Consider the following 20,127-nt stretch of genomic DNA (forward strand, 5'->3'; position numbering starts at 1 on the left):
TTTGAGATTACTGCATTTCAATGCGTTAAATCATACTCTCATAAAAATTAATTAACTATATCAACTGAAATCTTTGTATTAGTCAGGTATGCATATGTTTTTTTTCTATGGGAAAAAAGAATAAACATTGTGTTAAATATATATTTTCCAAAATTTGCATTCAAATATTATTCTGTTTTGATAACTGTGAATAGTAGGATTGTATAAAATTACAGAATCATTAAAATTCTAACAGTATCAGTGAAACTATTTGCACCTACTATGCATGTACAATATATTGTGCTAAAAATTATTAAATATATAACTATTTAATTACTCAGTATCTGTCTTGTTTTATTCTTCATATAAATAATAATAGATATTGAAGTATATATGTGTAACTCATATTATTGGCGTGCTAATATGAAACAAAATTATCTCGTTCATGAGAGATACAAATTTATTTTAATCCAAATGTATAAAAAATATTTACATCGTATACATATACATACTTACAAGGGATCATTATTCCGAAGGGATAATGTCCGATTTTGATACAACTTATCTGCAATATAATTCTCGAGGAAATATTCGGCGCGTATGTTTTTGGAGCTACAGACATCCATGTTTAGGGGGTGAAAATAGCCCTTAAAGTGGAGAGTAAGAACATCTCGGCAACTAGCAGAGTTACAGGGATGGTATAAATTGCAATATTATGTATTTTTTATGATCATCCAAATATGAAAATGGGACTCACAGATTTTTACTTGTTTCGATAATATATTAAAAAAGTTATATCTTTGCTCATTAGTCCGTTCAAAACTTGATGTATTTCCTTGTAAATAACTTTTATCGAATTTTTGCGAGACGAAGTCCTTAAATATAAATGAGACCCTTTTTTATACATTTCCTATAACTTTCAACCCCTACCCCAAGAACTTCAACCACTGAGCACTTCACCTGGAGTTAACATCTCTTATGGAAAGCTATACAAGGAAACCGAAATAATTTTCATCGTAGTTAAATACTGCACAGATCGACAATAATATCAGCTCTTTTGAGAGCTCCACATACTTATAAAACATGGAATACCTTGATTTCAGTTGTCAAAAAGTTGAAACAATTTGGGCGTAATAACCTCGCTTAATAAAGGGCTTGCAATCGCGAAAGAAAGTCTCAAGTTTCTTTGTAGTTTCATTGGAAACAAATTTGTAAAGTTCAATATAATAGAGTTACCAGTAAAAACTTAGGAGTTTTTTACCTTCCTGGGAATATGTATTTAAGGATTGCATCTCGCAAAAATATGAAAAAAATTCAGCCACGTTAACTATATTTACAATATGAAAATGAAGTATACAGAAAATTCTGTTTAGTTATTGAACAGAAAAATTAACACAAAAGCGTTATTTTTGAATATATTATTCAAACAAATGCGAATGTTTAAAACCTATTTCCATATTTGGATTCTTCATAAAAAATATACAAACTTGCATCTTACATAATCCTCTAGCTTTGCTGATTTCTGAAATATTCGACAAATATGATTTTCATTATAGACTTTGCGGGCTATTTTCACCCTTTTAACATGAATGTCGACATCTACAAAAAATACGCACCAAATATTTTTTCGAAAACTATATTATACATAAATTCCATCAAAATCGGATATGATCATTTCAGGATGGTCTCTTATTAGAGCCAAATAGAATTATAACTATAAAATGATAAATTTGTGTATATGTGTACATTAACCTATTCATTTTCTTAATGAACTTTTCCAAACTCAAATGCTCAAGTGTATTCATTATCATTTGCTTTTTAAGGATTAGTCAAAGGTTATAGCCGGATAAGGCGGTCAAAAGTGCCTTTAGACGAAAATATACCGTTAGAAGGAAATCATTTTTGCTAAGTTTGAAGCCTCTATCACTACTTACTTGCAAGATAGTTACAAGACGACACGGAATTTATGGTTTAAGCTTTATATCTTTTGTTGTGCATACGGAAAGAAAAAAATCAGGGATATTCTACTCCATGGCGTACGTGTTTGAGAATTTTTCCAGTTTGTTTGAATAAAAAAATTAATTTTTAAAGTATTTTAAAAGTTAAACAATATTTTTTTAATAGAAATTGTCAAATGATCATGTTTACATTGGTACAGTAGACGTGCTTTTTAATGATTATTAATCTGTACCTTTTTCACATTTTTTGAAGCGGTGGAACACAGTAGCAAAAATCAAAAACGGATATCTGCTTATATTATTATTATCTTAATGTTTCACGAAACCATGTTGATATTTTTATAGTTTTAATAGTTCTTATCCGGCTATAGCCTTATTTCAAAACTTAATGATACTTAAGGTTAAGAATAATCGAGATTATTCTTAAAATTAGTCTTAAATTTAATATAAATTAAGTTTTTAATGATAAGTGTTAATGAGCACTCAGATGTTAGATCTCCTTAAATAAAAACAGTGGAAAATGATGAATCAACTTTACGTTACACTGACAAATACAAACAATTTCATTTACATGCTGCATGTTTATAGATACTTATAATATATGTTTTGTAGTTGGATTTTTGGTTATACAGCGAATTTCTTTCATCTTTAGTATTCTTATATATCTGCATATTTGCACTTAAATATCATAATTAATAAAATAACAACATAACAGAAGAATTAAAGATTCGTGACACATTTGCTGTTTATTTAAGATTTACAAAATAATTATGAGCCAATTTTCTCCAAATACAGCTGATTTATCTGTAAAATTCGTGCAAGAAATAAAACTATTTTTTATATCAAATTTGCCTTTACAAATGCGCATATGCATTTACGTCTTTCTGTGTTTATATTTCTGAAATAAAATTATACTATTACTGAAGTAGAATGAGCTATTTACATTATAAAGTATATTTTTAAATTTATACACAATTTAGTATTCACAATTTTCACATAACATTTTAGTAATCAATCAACGTGACGATTTTGCATTCATCTGCCGTGTAATCACGAGGCACTCATCCCGGAAAATTAAATGCCTTAAAATTCACTTTGGCAAAATTAATTTAATTCAGTAGGGCTTTAAGTAATCTCAAACTTTTTAACAAGATATATTTTATCTAATAAATAACCGTTAGAGGTTAAAATTACGTTGAGGTTATATAACACGTATAACTGGTATAGACACAGATATAGACTGCATGTTCCACTAAAAAAGTTGTATGTGACATCTGAATGATGAAGATATTTGGAAATTAAGTGTATACATATAATATTAGAAAATAAAAAACTAGCGTCAACCGTTGTTCATTTTCTTTTGTGTTAAATTCATCATTTCTCACAGATTGCGCAGTCTATTTCTATATTCCTACATCAACTAATCATCAATTTTATACAAGGTATTAAATAATATGAAAGCATTCTATTTGCCTAATACCAGTTAGTAGCGGATGAAAGTCTAAGAAAAAGTCAAATACCACATTTTCATAGGATGCATACTTTTGCCGCAACTAATTATTAGGGATTAACATAATCAACCAATTGACGTGAAATTACAGCGCAAGTCACTGCCATAGTTTCTATTTCGCACGTTACATCACTAAACCACTGCTGTAGCTCTGTCAGATTGATTAATTGTATTCGTTTTTAATTAATAATTACAGCGAAACTGTGCATTCTTTCGAAGAATGGCATGAAACTTACTTTCATAAATTTTTTTCCTTCTATGGAAGAATATTAAGCAAATGCGATACTTTTTTAATACCCTGAATACTGTATAACCAATTTAATACGGAATTTTCCATCTCTCCGGTTCTTATTACTCATAGATTCATGGCAATGAAAGCATAATACAAATACCGAGTCCAAAATTAGGAAACTTTTTAAAATTTTGGGAGATGTCTTTTTGATTAAAATTAATTTTTATCTGTTTCAGATTAAAAGAAGTAAAAAAATGTATATTAAGACGTACAGTTTTTATTTATAAATTGTTTTTATACTTGAAACAGTTTTAACGAAAAAAGAAAAATACAAACCGTCCAAAGTACGTACAGTTACTCGATTTAATATTCGGACACTATGGTATTTGCGAAATTAAAGCTTTATGTACTTACTTACACCCAGTAACGTGAAAATTAGTGTAACGTAAACCGAATGAACAATTAACAATAAGTAACATGAGGCCGACGATGAAACACGGCGGTGGAGACTTGATAGTACATATGTGGCTGCATTTTTAGTGTTGGAGTAGGGGGGGGGGCTTATTTTTATTGAAGATATTTTGACAAGAACAAATATTTAAACACATTAATAAAAAATTTATTAAAAAATGCAACGAATATGGGTATACGCGACAGTTTTAAGTTCTACCAGGATAACGATCCGAAAAACAAATCGAGAATAGTTCAGGAATATTTATTATATGCTTGTCCGAAAGTGCTCCATCCTCCACCACTATCACCAGATTTAAATCCAATTGAAAATCTATGGGACTTATTGGATCGTAATGTTAAGACCACCCCTATAGAAACAAAAGACGAATTAAAAAATGCCACTGACGGAAGAGTGGAAACGCATTACTCAAAATTATTTAAATAAAATAATTTCAAACATGCCAACACGTTTGCAACACGTCATAAGACAAAAGGGATGTCCCAAAAAATATTAAATTAATATTAAAATTATAAGTTTGTTGTTACATACACTCTAAATAAGAAAACATTTTATGTAAAATTAAGTGTCCGAATATTTTTTCGACACCAATATCGGGTCTAATTTCATTTATCATTTATTATGTAGAAAACAATAAAAAATAAAGTATTTAATTTTATATATTTGTAAATTAGAATATGTGCTTTAACTCATTACAGATCAGAAAATTCGATAATCACATTGAAAGTAAGTACATAAAGCTTTAATTTCGCAAATACCATAGTATCCGAATATTAAATTGAGTAACTGTATCTTTTCTATCCACCTTTAAACTATAATTAATCAAACTGAATTGTAAGCAAAAAGACATACTCTATGTGCGTATTCATAAAGTTTCATAATATTTTGGAATTCTGAAAACACGTTTTTCATTTGTATGTTATGGGCTGGCTATAACGTCCAGCACATTGATAATCATCGATAAATACATAAGTTTCTGAATGAACAATTACATACCATAAACGATTCACAATTATTTTTACACAGCATATATTTAATTGAAAAAAATATTTCAGTTTTCTATTTCAAATATCTCACAAACTATTAATTTTTATAAAAAGAATCAATTCATATGAAAAATATGCCAACCTATTAAAACATTTAATTCATGTTTGCCTCTTTGTATTTTAACATATTCATCTGAAGTATTTGTTGTTTGTCATTTATATTTCTCAAAATATTTAGGCCACATATTGTATTAGTTCTATTCAGAGATTGCATTTTTGATTTGATATAAAATGTATCCACCTAATACGAAATTATGTAAATATTACAAAATCTCAATAAATAACTAAAATCACCAACAATCATTCAAATTATTTCACTATATATATAGAAGACACTCATATTGACCTTTGATGTCCAGTTACATATTCGCTGTAGAAATATTGTTTTTTTAAATTAATTTTTTTTATGTAAGTAAATATGAAACTATTATTTTTATCTAAACTTATTATTAAATATGCTTGTTTTGTGCATCGCAACTTATGAATTTCTAATCTAAGCATACTATTCGAATTGATAGCAAAACTACTTTTTGCAGATGAAAATCAAAAACGAAAGAAATGGTTGAAGAATTCAACAATTTTTTAACATAAATCATAATCATCAGACCATGTGATATATATAATATATTTTGAACGAAAAACAGCAAAAGTTAAAATATACTTCTTTTGAGTGGCATGTATTTTTTTATTTATTTTTCTTATTTGAATAATTTATTTATGTATTTCACTCCATATCCTCCGCTCTATAACAGACAATGAGTGTATAGGATAGAACTGATGTTTTCGTCATAGCATATTTGGGAAAAAAGGATATGGAGTAATTGAAACTTACAAGGAAAGGCACGGAAATGTCACCCTCCGATTTTGACGAAGCTTCATACATTTGTTAAATAGACAAAAATAAGAGATACATAATTTTTTATCAGCTAAGGTGTGATTATAAGGGGTGAAACAACCCCTTAAAATATCAACACACTTGTGCTCTCTCAAATTTTAATATACATATGTAGTATACATAGAGAGGACAACAAGCAGCAAAAGAATAGATTTCCCAAATATCTTTCACTTCACTTGAGTTCCTCTTATTTCCAATTTTTCACAGAGAAGTTGATACTCCAATAACGGTATAACTAAATGAGAAAACCCAAGATAAACCTTAGCGGAAGCTTAAGGATAGCCTAATCTAAATCATCAGTCTAAGATAATATTCTTAAGTAATTCTTAAATATCAATAACAAAATCTTACACGAATTACTGGACCTAAATGTAATTCAACAATAAACGCAATTAATGAAATGTATATAAGACTCAAATATATAAAACTCTCGTATACATACCTCCATTATTTGAATATCTTAATATAGACAAATATTCTCTATTATCGGTATGTTCTATTATCTGCACTACAATAATTATACAATGTATTTAGAAGTAATAAATGCTTTCCTGTGTTCAGCCAATTAAATATAACCATATCAATTCAGTCTGACGCAACAGCGAATGGTATCACGATGACAAGTTAACGAATACGTGTATTTTTAACTATTGGGAGAAGTACAAAATCGTTAAAGGTATTGAAAGCACTGACCATACAACGAAATTAGCAAGTACACACGGTGTTGCGAAATCTACAATCAATGATATTAAAAAAAAAAAAAAAACGCGAAATTAATAATTATGTACAGAATGTAGATTCCACGAATGCTTGTATTAGTAGGAAAAGTTTAACTATTCCAAAAAGTAAAAGTATAGGTGAGGCAGCCTTCTAACGATTTCGTTAACAAACAGACAAAGACATACTGATATTTAAAGATTAATGGGAAACATATTTAAAGCTAGTATTTATTGGTTAGCTACATTCAAAACATATTATCATATTCGACAGCTGAATATCTATGGAGAAAATTTCTCAGCGAATAGTACTGCTGCAGAAACTTTTAGTGCGGACTTTAAAAAATGATTAAATGATTGAAGAATACACTTTGAAAATGTATGCAATGCTGATAAAACAGGTTTAATTTTGAAGGCACTATCGCAGAAAACATTAGTTTTTCGTCATAAAAGATCAGCTCCCAATTACGAAGTTGGTAAAAGGCGCATTACTGCAGTTCTTTATACGAATGCTACCAGATTCCACATACATATATACATTTCTGATGATCAGAAGAAGTAAGCATCCACACTATTTTAAACATGCCAATATGAGCGCAATGCTAGTCATTTGTAAAAATCATATAAATGCTTGAATAAGCAGCACCATTTTTATTGAATGATTTGAAAATACAGTAAAACCCCGCTTAACGCTGTTTCGGTACTACACAGTAGTATTCGTCTTTCCCGAAATCGCACTCAATAGTGATACTTGTCGTATATGTCTGCAAATAAAGCAGGCATGCAATTTAAATTGACGATGAAGTTTGAACGCAACATGCCATTAAGTCAAGCAATTATAATAGAAAAAGCGAGAAGAATTTTTAAGCATATGTAGAATGAAAGAAATGACACCAGTGAACAATCCGTAGCTAGTCGAGAATGATTCCATCGATTTAAAAACAGATACAATCTTCATAACATACAGATTATTGGAGAAATGGCCAGTGGAGATACAAAAGCAGCTGCTGTATTTCCAGCGACATTAAAAGCAATCATTGAACAAGGGAATTTTCCTCCTGAATTAGTTTCCTAATTATTTCTTCTGAATATTTTTTTATAGACTTATTTTTCTAAATAAGTATAAATGTTACAAAATAAGACATACGATATCTTCCGAATCAAATAATGGTTACACTACCAAAGTCAAAAGCTAAGTACTTCTCATTTCCTCTTCTGTAAATTGAGTAAAAGACCTATTTAAAAAACTCAAAGTGACCTTGACTTTGCCAAGAGAACAAACTGTTTTCAAAATTTGCTTTAATAGTATCTATTGTGCACTTTATACCCTGCAAATATTGTTTTAAACTTTTTTTTCCTAAGGTGGCTGCAAGTGGGAGAAAAATCGTGAGTAGTGTTACAGGTAACAACCTGTATATATTTCAATATAAGAAATAATTATTCTCGTTTTATAATTATTTCTTAAAGAATTGTATTTCTTGACGATTATCAATGAACTCGACGTTCTATCACGATTACAGTCTTGTTAAAAATAATTGACACGAAGAGAGAGAATTCTAGAATAAGCGTAATCATTTTTGGAATAAAATCTCGTTAATGCTATGAAGAATAACTAATAAGTATCGCTATATATTCGGTCAATATAGTCATAAATCACAATCATTCAAATGAAATCAAGTATTAAAATTATTTATTGTAAAATATCTGGCCTAAAAAAACGTGCATCCAAATAAGTCGAATATATAGGATTTACAAAAAATGAAGACACTTACGGACTTAAAAGCAAGTGCCTTTATTTTTTTATACCTTTTTAATCGTTCTCGCATAAATCGACTATTTGTAGATACGCAACCAGATTCTAGATTCTACAATGTTCTAAATTCGATCTGTTTCCTCAAACGTATCTTTAATTCTTTCTTTCACCAACGGTTTTTCGGCAGTTTATAATACTTCTTTGAAGTTTCTCGTCGCTTTCCTTGTATGACTCTTTCACTTCAGGATTTTATTGTGGTCCTAGCCACGTACTAACGATTCTAACATTCGCGAAATTAAACGAAATTTGATTCAATCCGAGTCACTTAGATTCTGTATTCCTAATAATCGTTTACGGCCCCATAAATACGTCTACATAAAATTTTTGTTACCAATCGAAACGACACTTACGTGTGCCAGCAGACGTTCTACTTGACGTGTAACTAATCACAATTGAATTTTTGCTTCTCTTAGCTAATGTAACTTTAACGTTGTCTTTTATCTTGAAAGCTGAAGTTATTCGAGTTATCCGACTTGATGTACGGTGAAAATTCTGGTCACCATGCCTCCGTGTACCTTACATCAAACTCCTGTAGAGATGGCAAGCACTTCTTCAAAGATTCGAACGTTTGAACGGACAACTTCGTGCTATTTAGATTCAGCTTCCTTAAACTTGTCAGTGCTGCAAAACAGAAACAGAATTTATTTTAGCGAAAAAGTTATCATAACCACGTGAATAAGACGCAACATTGAAGTTTGGAGGTGGTCTTTTGAAAGATAATTTTATCCCACAAATTTAAGTAAACGCAGCTTAAACAAAGCATCTATTATGTTAGTCTATTGTATAAGCTTATGAAGTTTTACCGAGACCGGACATAGACATTTTGCAATTTCTTTTTAACTAAATTTAAGTTATATTTAGATTTGCTCCCTTTAAATTATTTGTATTATACTATTCAAAGCAAGCATTTTCGTAAATTTATTGACGAATGCCAAATGCTCAGTGATTGCAAAAGTAAAATCTGAATTGAAACAAATAAATGCAGGAAAAGAAAAAATAAGGAAACATCGATTACAAGTACCACACAATAATGAACGATAAAATGCAATGGAAAATGTAAAGGTTTGGTTAAAGAAAAATTATAGATAAAAAGTAAATAATGCAAAGAAAAGTTAAAACTGAATATAAAATAAGTAGGTAAATGAAGGAAGATGAAAGGAAACAAATAATAATAACTGAAGACGGCACAAAATTCAAAAATAGATCAGCGAATAATGGATACCAAAGCATAGAAGGATTAGTCCAAATTCAGAGAAATTATTGCAATTAGTAAAAAGCAGAAAATCACATATTTACTTATAATAAATACTATTATTGAAATATGTAACGAGAAAACGAAGCCCAGAATACTTATATACAGGGTGTCCCGCAATTAGTGTAGGACCCGAAAAGGGGTGGTAGGTGGGGCGATTCTGAACAACTTTTTCCTTTGCCAAAATATTGGTTGAGGCTCCATTTTCGAGTTATTAGCAAAAAACACTGACCAATGAGAGCGTGCATAGATCGGGCGCGCGAAAGCGTGAGCGACAGCTTCGAATATGACGGCCGATCGTCGTCGTGAACAAACGTATCGATACCGTCGGTATCACGTCGGTATAACGTCGGTATATCGTCGGTATAACAGGAAGCTATTAGGTGAAAGTTAAATTGAATAATGAATTAAGAAGTTAAAAATAATATTAAGTTCTTCGTAATTCGTGAATGGGAGATAAACCAATTAGTTGTTGTTTACCCAGACCAAGTATCTTGTATTTATTTTAAGCCTTCAAAAAGGAAAAAGAATAAATTCACGAAAATTCATTCTGTCGATTATTCTAATGAAGCAAATGAATAAATTCACGTTTCAAAACGAATGAGTACCTTCCCTACGAAATGGGATAAAATTGGAATAAAATATCTAATGCAGTACCTCATTGAAGTGAAATGAATCAATTGCTGCGTACGTATAATTTTAAAAATACGGAAACAACTTAAATAAAACTTACCCATTGATTCATGAAAAAACTAGCTTCGATAAAAAATATTTATGTCACCGGGTAGATCCACCGATCAGAGCATCAACAGCTGATATCCTGGCAGGGTCAATGAACTCTCAATTTATTTCACTGTCTCTTTCTAATAATTGCACAACGACCGGTAAACGGACCGAATGAAAACGCGTGCACGATTATTCATAGATATGTATGTTTAACGATACGCTATATTCTCATTATAAGGTATCCGAATTGAGGAATCGATATTATATTGTATTTTATTAGAAGACATTGTTAGACTGGCCACGGATCGCGGTTTCGTTCTCGATCGCGAGGCATACGTCGCGAACGGTTGCCATGCAACGATGATCTGTTGAACGACTGCGGCGTCGATCGACAGTCATCGTTTATTGTCGAAAGATACGTGTTGAAATAAAATGTATCGTTGTTTTTAATAAAAAATTATGTTTTCTTGCTTTCAAGATAATATAGTTTAAATTATTTCTGAATATTCGTTTATGTGTTTTCATTCGTCGTATTTATGTGTTGAACTCACAGTGAAAATTAGTGAAAATTAGTGAAAAATGACAGAAAAAAGTGATAATAAAAACTAATAATGAAAGATGACAGTGATAGGTGACAGTGAAGTTTCTTGAGAGTTTTTTCAGAGTTTCTATTATTTATGAGAACAGTAGGGATCGGTGGATTGGCCCAGTAACAGAGATGCATTTTCATTGTGATTATTTGCGGTTCAATGGGTGAGTTACATTTAAATTTATTAATTATTCAATTCAAATTTTTATTTATTGAATAGAAAAGAAATTTAATCTTTTAAAAATGAGAATTTGTTCTTTTTCATCATCACAATATCGAACGAAAATAATTTTCCATATTTTATCCATTATTTCTTTGCCATAACGAATAAACGTATCGAATAAATTCGATTTACTTTGATTACGTGAGTAGAGACTAATTTTGTTATTTCTTATTCATGAATAAATGATAATTCAACAATAATCCAGATTTTTTTATTCATTATTTAATGTAACTTTCATCTAACAGATTTCTATTATACCGACGTTATTCCGACGTTATACCGACGTTATACCGACAGTATCGATACATTTGTTCACGACGGCGATCGGCCGTCATATTCGAAGCTTTTGCTCACGCTTTCGTGCACCCGGTCTATGCGCGCTTTCATTGGTCAGTGTTTTTTGCTAATAACTCGAAAATGGAGCCTCAACCAATATTTTGGCAAAGGAAAAAGTTGTTCAGAATCGCCCCACCTACCACCCCTTTTCGGGTCCTACACTAATTGTGGGACACCCTGTATACATATATATAAATTTTGCGCCGCCTCCGAAAAAATTGAAATGTATTTAATATACTACCTAACGAGTAAATAAGTTTCATTCATATCTGTTACGTAATTGTATGACTGAATTAAATAGAAATTACATCATTAGGAAATAGAAATTATTTTATACTTTTTAGTGCATTTCGAAGTCGATGTATTTTTTTCTGAAAATTATTTTATTTCACGCTTTTTAGCGAAATGGGGAGAATTGTATAGGATACTGTGAGACAGTTCTTCCGTGCCTTTTTTTGTCTGCGTAAATGCCATGAGCATAATTAAGTAAAAGACAACATGGATATTCGTTTTTCAATTTTTTTTGCAACAATAATCCTTTGCAACTAAAAATTAAAAAAATTTTTGGTAATGGTACCAATGGGGAGTCAGACTCTACAAGATGCGAAAGGCTTTGTTCCGATCGGACCACCCACCTAGGAAAAAACCAGCGAACATGCATAAAAAAAAAATAAGGGAGACTCTTTCAGGGACAAGTACAAACTAATTACAACATGATTGAGGGTTCATCCATTTGTTCTTTGTTAACTTTCTTTGCAAAAATTTACTGCGCATATGTATCTCTTACGGTTTAGGACTGCGCAAGGGTCAAAGTATCCGTAAAATTATAGCAGATCCTGCGCAACGAATTTTCTGACAAATCAAATTGATGCATTTTTAGAACGATTCGGAGACTGTACCAAGCAATGGGAATAATACACCAACGTCAACGTGAACTCATCTTACTGTATAAGTCGCGTGTCAGAGCGGTAAAGCTTAGTTAGTGTTTTGGTACAGTGCATTGTAATAATTGCCCTTTCTTGTCTTTCCCGTGCATAGCACGGAGCGTTCCACTAATATTAATAACAATAGTTTTTCGCTACTATCACGAAAACTAGAGTTTTCCGTCAATTATGCATAAGGAAAAACTCGTTCAGAATCATGCCACTAATAACGTATTAGAAGGACATTAAAATCGTTCGAAGTTGGTTTCAAAAGTTAACAACAATTTTCGCTAATATCTTGAAAACAAAAGCTTTCCGTCAGTTATGCAAGCGGAAAAAGTTGTCCAGAACCACGCCCCTAACAACATATTCGAAGGATATTAAAATCGTTCGAAGTTGATTTCAAAAGTTAATAACAATTTTTCGCTAATATCTCGAAAACTAAAGCTTTCCGCGAAATTTGTATATGAACAAAATTGTTCAGAATCATGTCCGTGATAAGATATTAAAAGCGCACTAAAATCGAGAAAAGTTTATTTCAAAAGTTGCCGGTTTTTTTGCAATAACAACACTTTGCAATAAAAAATGAAAAATTTTTTGATAATGGTACCAATGGGGAGTCAGAACCTGCCCGATGCAAAAGGTTTCATTCCGATCGGCCCATCCAGCTAGGCGTAATCGGCGAACATACATAGAAAAAAAAATATACTGATCGAATTGAGTAACCTCCTCCTTTTTCGAAGTCGGTTAAAAACAGGTGCTGAGCGACGTGTTAATAACTCTCGTTGTTTACTTCTTTTCTGATAGATATTAGTATCTGAGTAAAACAATTATTTAAAGTCATCAAAGATATCACTCCTTTCAAGTTATAATATTACTTGTTGAACACCCTGCATATATCAATTGTAACATCGCTGGAAGAATTTTTTGTTTTCTTCACCATCATGGCAGTATTGTGTTCAGTTCATTTACCCACCGCAAGAATAGTTTAGTTATCGACAGAATTAGACAATTACCGACATTATGTATCAATTATTATCGTATGTATTAAATTCGACAGTTGGTAACCAAGTATATATACATATTTTTAATTTGCAATAATTATTTTATGTTTTCGATTTAAAAAGGATAATATGTTTCACAAAGTTAATTGAATATTAAGTTAGAACAATTAAAACAAGACTAATGTATTATTTCATGGTTATTCTAATAAATATAATATAGCTCTATATGGAAAATTCCGTAATGCTACGTGCCTACGTGCCGCGATGCTCGCCCCGAATTTCCTAGTATTCTCGCGTAATGTTAGAGAAGGATAGGAATATATTTTACAATTACGATATTATTAGTTATTAAAAACCATTAGTTAAACAAATTAATCAATACACATCGAACTTACTAGTATTATATTATTCGGAATCAAAGTCAAATGTTAGTTTATTGCAATGTATACTGTAAATTATAATATTACGTTATGTTCTAGAAGCATCGTATGCTGATACATTTAGATCAGATCCTTGTAGAATTCGTGCGTAGTATATAGCAGAAGATAGAAAATGTAATTTTCATTAAAACTCTACTAAATTACTATTTTTATATCAGGAACATAAACTACCGAGTAGAATGCAATATTAATAATGTAATTAAACCGTTCATTTTCATAATTAATGTCTAATTACGAGTTTATACGACAATTATATATTTCGACGTTATGGGGGTTTTCCAAGAAATCGACAGGCCTGCGAGTATAAAAGGCCGAGCGAAACCCGCCTAAATCGCAGAACAGTTTTCGAAGTCGAACGAGCTGGAAGTCTTCAGATAAGTATAAGCGGAACAGTTTTCGCTGTCAAGAGCCGAAACGATTCTTAATACTTGATTGGACAGCGGGTACAATACTGATTCGTAACAAGCAACAGTTTTGTGATTCGTAACAAGCAAATTTCTATCCCCTCTTCTTTGTTTGAAGTCGGCCGCTGAATGAGAGATCCGAGAAAGAGTGAGAGGTCCGTGAAACCGAAGAAGTCATAAATTTTCACGGACGACCGAACAGTTTAGTGGAAAGAGGACAGAACATATATATTCTTTTCTCATTCTGATGCATAGCGATTCTGTCGTTCATTCATCTAATTCTACATTGATTCGTAATAAGCCACTCGCTCGAGTCTGGCCAGTTGCTTGTTACGAATCTGGTATATTATTCCATTCACGAAAATTTGCTACTATTAAAAGGAGAAAGCATGCTATGTTCTGTCCTTGTCTGAAGAATAACATCGCTGCTCGACCGATTACATACTTTATAGTTTACCGCTACCGTCGTCGCGCTCGGGAACAAAGGCAAGCCGAAAATATACCTGATTCGTAACAAGCAACTCGCCAGACCCGAGCGAGTTACTTATTACGAATCAATACTCTATACGCCATTTCAATACTTAATCGCTGTGTCGTTCTAGTAGCCAGTGAACAACAGGCTCCCCCTTCAAGTGGTCTTCTATCTGAAACTCTGCTAGGAGAGTGCTATGCACAGCCACCAGAAAGGCTAAGCCATCAAAACGGGAGCTCTTCAGCTACTCATACACATATTATTTTTGTCGGATTACTAACGCGCCATCAAATTCTCGGAGTTCGCTCTGGGTAGTTTAGTAGCCAGCAAATAGCAGGCTCCCCATTTGAGCGGCTTGGTTTCTGAACCAAGTCTTTTGGCTGGCAGTTCAATAATTACGATTTATAATTAGAGTCAATTTTAATTTGATTCCCTGTTGGACGTATGCTGTTCATTTGATTCTGGTATCGTTGGGACGTTCTAGTAGCCAGTGAACAACAGGCTCCCCAATTAAGCGATAACGAGCGTATCTCGCGTAGCATCTCTTGTGTAGTCGACTATACAACCGATTAGAAAACCGATTTAAAGTATCAATCTTATTAATTTTTTAAAAGCGTATCTAGGTAAGCTTAAAAACAGAATCACACTTATTGTTAGGATTCATTGTAACGGTAGACTATAAACGTATTAATCTTGTTAATTTTTGTAACCGCGTTAGCTTTGGAAGAGTATCAAATCATAAGCATTTAGTATATCGAATCTCGTTGATTTTGTAAAAGCGTAGTTAGCTTTGAATGAGGATCACTCTTAGGTAGGATTCATCGTAACGCTAGGTTCCGAAGGTATTAACCAGCGAATTACATTTTTGTTAGATTCTATTAACCGACTATGTATTATTTAATTTATTGAATTTCTGCAATTATGCAATCAAAGTTTATTTAGTTCTTTTGATTTAGTCGTTCATTGTATTAATTTATAATCCAAATACCTTTCATGTTTTTGTTATAATTATTAATTGTAAAATTCATTATTCTCATCATTTAATTGAATAAACCCAATTGTTGAAAGGTATTGATCTGTGGATTTCACTCCTTAACCGAACACCACACGAACCCCACATCCTTGTAGATTTAGTTATTGTAGAAACGAGTCGTTCAGTAGGTAAACGCCGTTCTTTACCTCACGAACGCTGTTAACTTCTGAGCTTACTTAGTTCCAGAATCGTCAAATACACAAATACTTGTGTATTTGTTTATTATGGGTTCTTCATCCGAAAATTACTATCATTATTATGCGGAAAACATCAAATATGATAGTCACCCTTTTTACTTAATAATCTAATAGAGCAGGAACTGATATGCTCTTGTTGATTTTAGCGAGTAAACACGTTTTTACTTATCATACAACGATAGTATTCTTTAATTTTATATTATTAAACAAGAAGTCACTTTTTAAACACTATTTATAACTAATTAACGAAGTTTTAAATGTAAAATGTCCGCCCTTGATCTTTATTTTCTTTGAACCCATGCAATTAGTTCCGTTAATAAATTTATACTTATTATCAGCAGTGAATTTTATAACTATTTTTCGCCTGACACATAATCGAGGACGTTACTGATGAGGCGCAATTTGTTTGTTCACGACCAAGGTCAAGCTCGGACCGCCACACAGTGGCGAAAAATGGCGAAAACGTGGACAAAACTGCAGTAATATCTTCGATTCTGAGATAAATTATTTAAATGTTTTTTGATAAGATGATTATATTAATGTGACAAATTAATATTTTGTGTTGAAAATCGAATGTTGATTTGTTAGTTAACTAATACGGCGTACTTCACGTATGAATTTTTGTCTTGAAAATTATTTATCGAAATTAGTTAAATATTCTTTCATTTTAATCTTGAATGTTCGTACTATCATAATATTATTTTTTTCATTGACAAATTAATTTTTGGATATCAGAAATTGTAAATGAGTTTTTATTTTAAAAATATTTCTATAAAATTTAAATATTTATTTATATATTTTACATATTTGTAAACTAGAATATGTGCTTTAACTCATTGCGGATCAGAAAATTCGATAATCACATTGCAAGTAAGTACATAAAGCTTTAATTTTGCAAATACCATAGTGTCCGAATATTAAATCGAGTAACTGTATTTCAAGCGCATTGAAATCGATAAGGTTGTAGATCATCGTACAGGATTATTGATTTAATTATCTTTCTTTTTGAAGAAATGTCAAAACATGATTTTACTGGGAGAAAGTTACTATCATTTTTAACCCTTTCCTTACGGCAGTCCGCTCCGCTGAAGGGACGCCACTGAATGGGTCACCGCGCCGCGAAGTGTGCACTTTGCTCGTCAGTAGTCTTCGATATTCGGACTAACATTTTTCAACGCCACTTTGTGATTGTCTTGTATGTACACTTTTTTAAGAGCTACATAACAACTGTTTCATCGTATTATAGGAAAAACATGAAAATGAGTATATTGTATGAATATTCAGTTATTTACATATAACACCCGTACACACAGGTCGTCGCGCGGACGCCGCCTATAGGCGGCACCCGTAATGAAAGGGTTAAACCAATTGTAATAGTTGAAACTACATGATAATAAGATATTTATTCGCTATTCGTACAAAATTTAGGATAATAAAAGCGTTTTATTTTAATTAAATCAATAATGAATCAAAGTTGTCAACCGCTTGAAGTGGACAGTTTAAGATATGGCGCATCTCGTTTGATACGACTCTACTAGAATCTCTTTAAGTAACAAATACTATTTTAAACTCCTTATCTACGTTGAAATATTTCTATAACAATTGTATAATGTATCGATAATATGTTACAACATTTTTTTAACAAATAAAAGCATACTTACAGGCCAAAGTGGAGATTCCTTTATCTGAAACAGGAGTTTCACAGAGATTCAACACTTGCAGCTTTTGGAGATGTTCACTAATCATTTGTAAACCCGCGTCGCCGAACTGCGTTGCCCACAGATTGAGATATCTTAAAGCTGGTAATTTAATTAACTGTTCAGCACAAGCAGAAGTTACTGATGTAAAGGCCAAGCTAAGACATTCAAGATTGCCAAGAGCTCTCCCACCCAAAAGAAGCGCCACATCCGCATCAGTTGCTCGGACAGGTAGCGTCAGTTTCCGGGGACCTCCTTTTTGTTGCTGTACAGAATTTCGCAATCATTTAAGAATTTTTATTGAAATTGCAAGTACAATACTATGCAAATAATTAACAATCGTTAGATGTTCATCAGTTCTTTAAAAAGTAAATTTTCTTGACATTTCAGAAACATCGTAGGTAACTTTATTACGAATTGATATACGAATTAATATCCAACTACAATATATGTACCAGAGTTTTAAAAAAATATGATAGTTTTAAAGAAATATTTGTTAAAAATGAGGGTTGTTATTTATGTTAATAACTATATCAAAGAAACAAACAAATTATTTAGAGAAAAATCTATCTTGTAACTCTCTACTTTAATGGGTTTACAAAAACAAAAAAGAATGTTTTATGTATTGTATACGAAAAATAATATTCCTCTCTTCAGCAATGCTCCTTTGTATCAATTATTATGATTTATAATTTACTTACCAATTCTTGTAAATTCCTCTGCCTTTGACAAAGAGCAATATAGCGGTTCTTGCCCGATGTAGTCGACTCCAACGCGTTTACTATTTGCAGTCGAGCTTCCTCATTCGGCAGCAAATACCATTCTAGCATCAAGCAGAGGGCTTCTTGCGCAGCTTCACAGTTCCTCACTGCTAGAAGTATGCAATCATCTCTTGCCTGCTTCACCAGCGAAGCTATAAACCTTTTTCTCCGACAGCAACAATCCAGCAGTGTTGTCAACTTATTAGAAAACAACAAAAGTTATTTACTAACTAAAATAATGATAATTAGCGATTATATATTATGGAAATTTTACTTTTATTTTTATTTTTATTTTATTAAATTTTATTTTATTTCATCGAAATACTATTCAATGTCCGCTTAATCTGGTGATTAACAACCAAGAACTCTAGTTCCCATGCCATGTTGATTCCAAACATTCTATTATATTTCTATCAGAATATTTTAAATCCACATTCTTTCAACACATTTATACTTATATTATTGTGAAACCGGAGACTGCAGATACAATGAAAAAAGGTTATAAAATGAGAAATACCAACTATGGTAGCATGTCGTTTGAATTTCAGTAAAATGCTGTCAGTATTTTTTAGAAGCGTGCGAGTAACTGAATGTGTCAAGTTAGAAAGAATGCATCCCATCTCGACCATTCTCGACCATAATTACTCGAACATTCTTATATGGCGTAAGTTCAAAAAGTTTAGGTAGATACCATGGCGGCTCTAACTTGAAGAATGCGAATATAAAATAGAGAACAAGAAGAGTTGCACCAACAGTAATGCTGATACACTATCACAAGTGTACCCTATTGAACCTTCACCGATCACAATGGAAATTTCAAGCAAAGAACAAATTAACGCGACTATCGTACCCAAAGAGATAGTAGACCCAGAACAATACGTAGCTAAACTCAATCGAGAACCCAGTTTGGCAGATTTAATTCGTTTAAACAAATACCCATTAACGCCTCGTGTTACAATAGTCCTGACGGAAATAGAAACACTGAAATACAATTAAAGAAAATGTCTAATTTCCATTACCTTGTCGAAAGGAAACAAACTAGGAGATTTATTCGGTAACCTCCAAAGGATAAAGATTGCGGAACACCTAAAGGGCACCAATTACATTCCAATAGTTCACAAAGAGTTGTCCTAAACGAAGCAACAGAATTTGTACAACCTCGTTGATTTCATTTTCAGCGACACAGATATTTGCGTAAATACAGAGTGTCTCGTAACTAGTGCTACTGCCCAAAAAGGGTGGTAGAGGACGTCATTCTGAACAAGATTTTCCTTTGCAAAAATGGAGTTTGAAGCTTCGTTTTTGAATTATGAAGGAAAAACATGGACCAATCAGAGCGCAAAGATTACGCGCGCCCAGAAGCGAGAGCGATATCTTCGAGCCCTGCAGCTGAGCACGATCATGATCAAGTGCATATGACTATGATCAAGCATTCTATATGTATTCCTG

The 20,127-nt window shown here is 31.9% G+C and overlaps 1 protein-coding gene across 7 annotated transcripts in view; it reads right to left on the reverse strand.

The window, feature by feature from the left end:
- Positions 1–2,667: 2,667 nt before the first annotated feature.
- The window catches only part of LOC100878004 (C-Maf-inducing protein), a 200,547-nt gene continuing 183,087 nt past the window's right edge, over positions 2,668–20,127 (reverse strand). For 5 of the 7 annotated variants that reach the window (XM_076531195.1, XM_076531196.1, XM_076531198.1 and 2 more), the window contains 3 exons: positions 18,619–18,876; positions 17,882–18,182; positions 2,876–9,242 (listed from right to left, as the gene is read on the reverse strand). In XM_076531195.1, coding sequence (XP_076387310.1) covers positions 9,118–9,242; positions 17,882–18,182; positions 18,619–18,876 — 684 coding nt within the window. In that variant the 3' untranslated portion in view covers positions 2,876–9,117. Of the gene's footprint in view, positions 2,836–2,875; positions 9,243–17,881; positions 18,183–18,618; positions 18,877–20,127 lie in introns of those variants that run through there. The other 2 variants (XR_013038066.1, XR_013038065.1) reach the window with 2 other exon arrangements.

Source organism: Megachile rotundata, chromosome 4 (assembly GCF_050947335.1).
Source record: "Megachile rotundata isolate GNS110a chromosome 4, iyMegRotu1, whole genome shotgun sequence".
In the NCBI taxonomy this organism is placed as follows: Eukaryota; Metazoa; Arthropoda; class Insecta; order Hymenoptera; family Megachilidae; genus Megachile; species Megachile rotundata.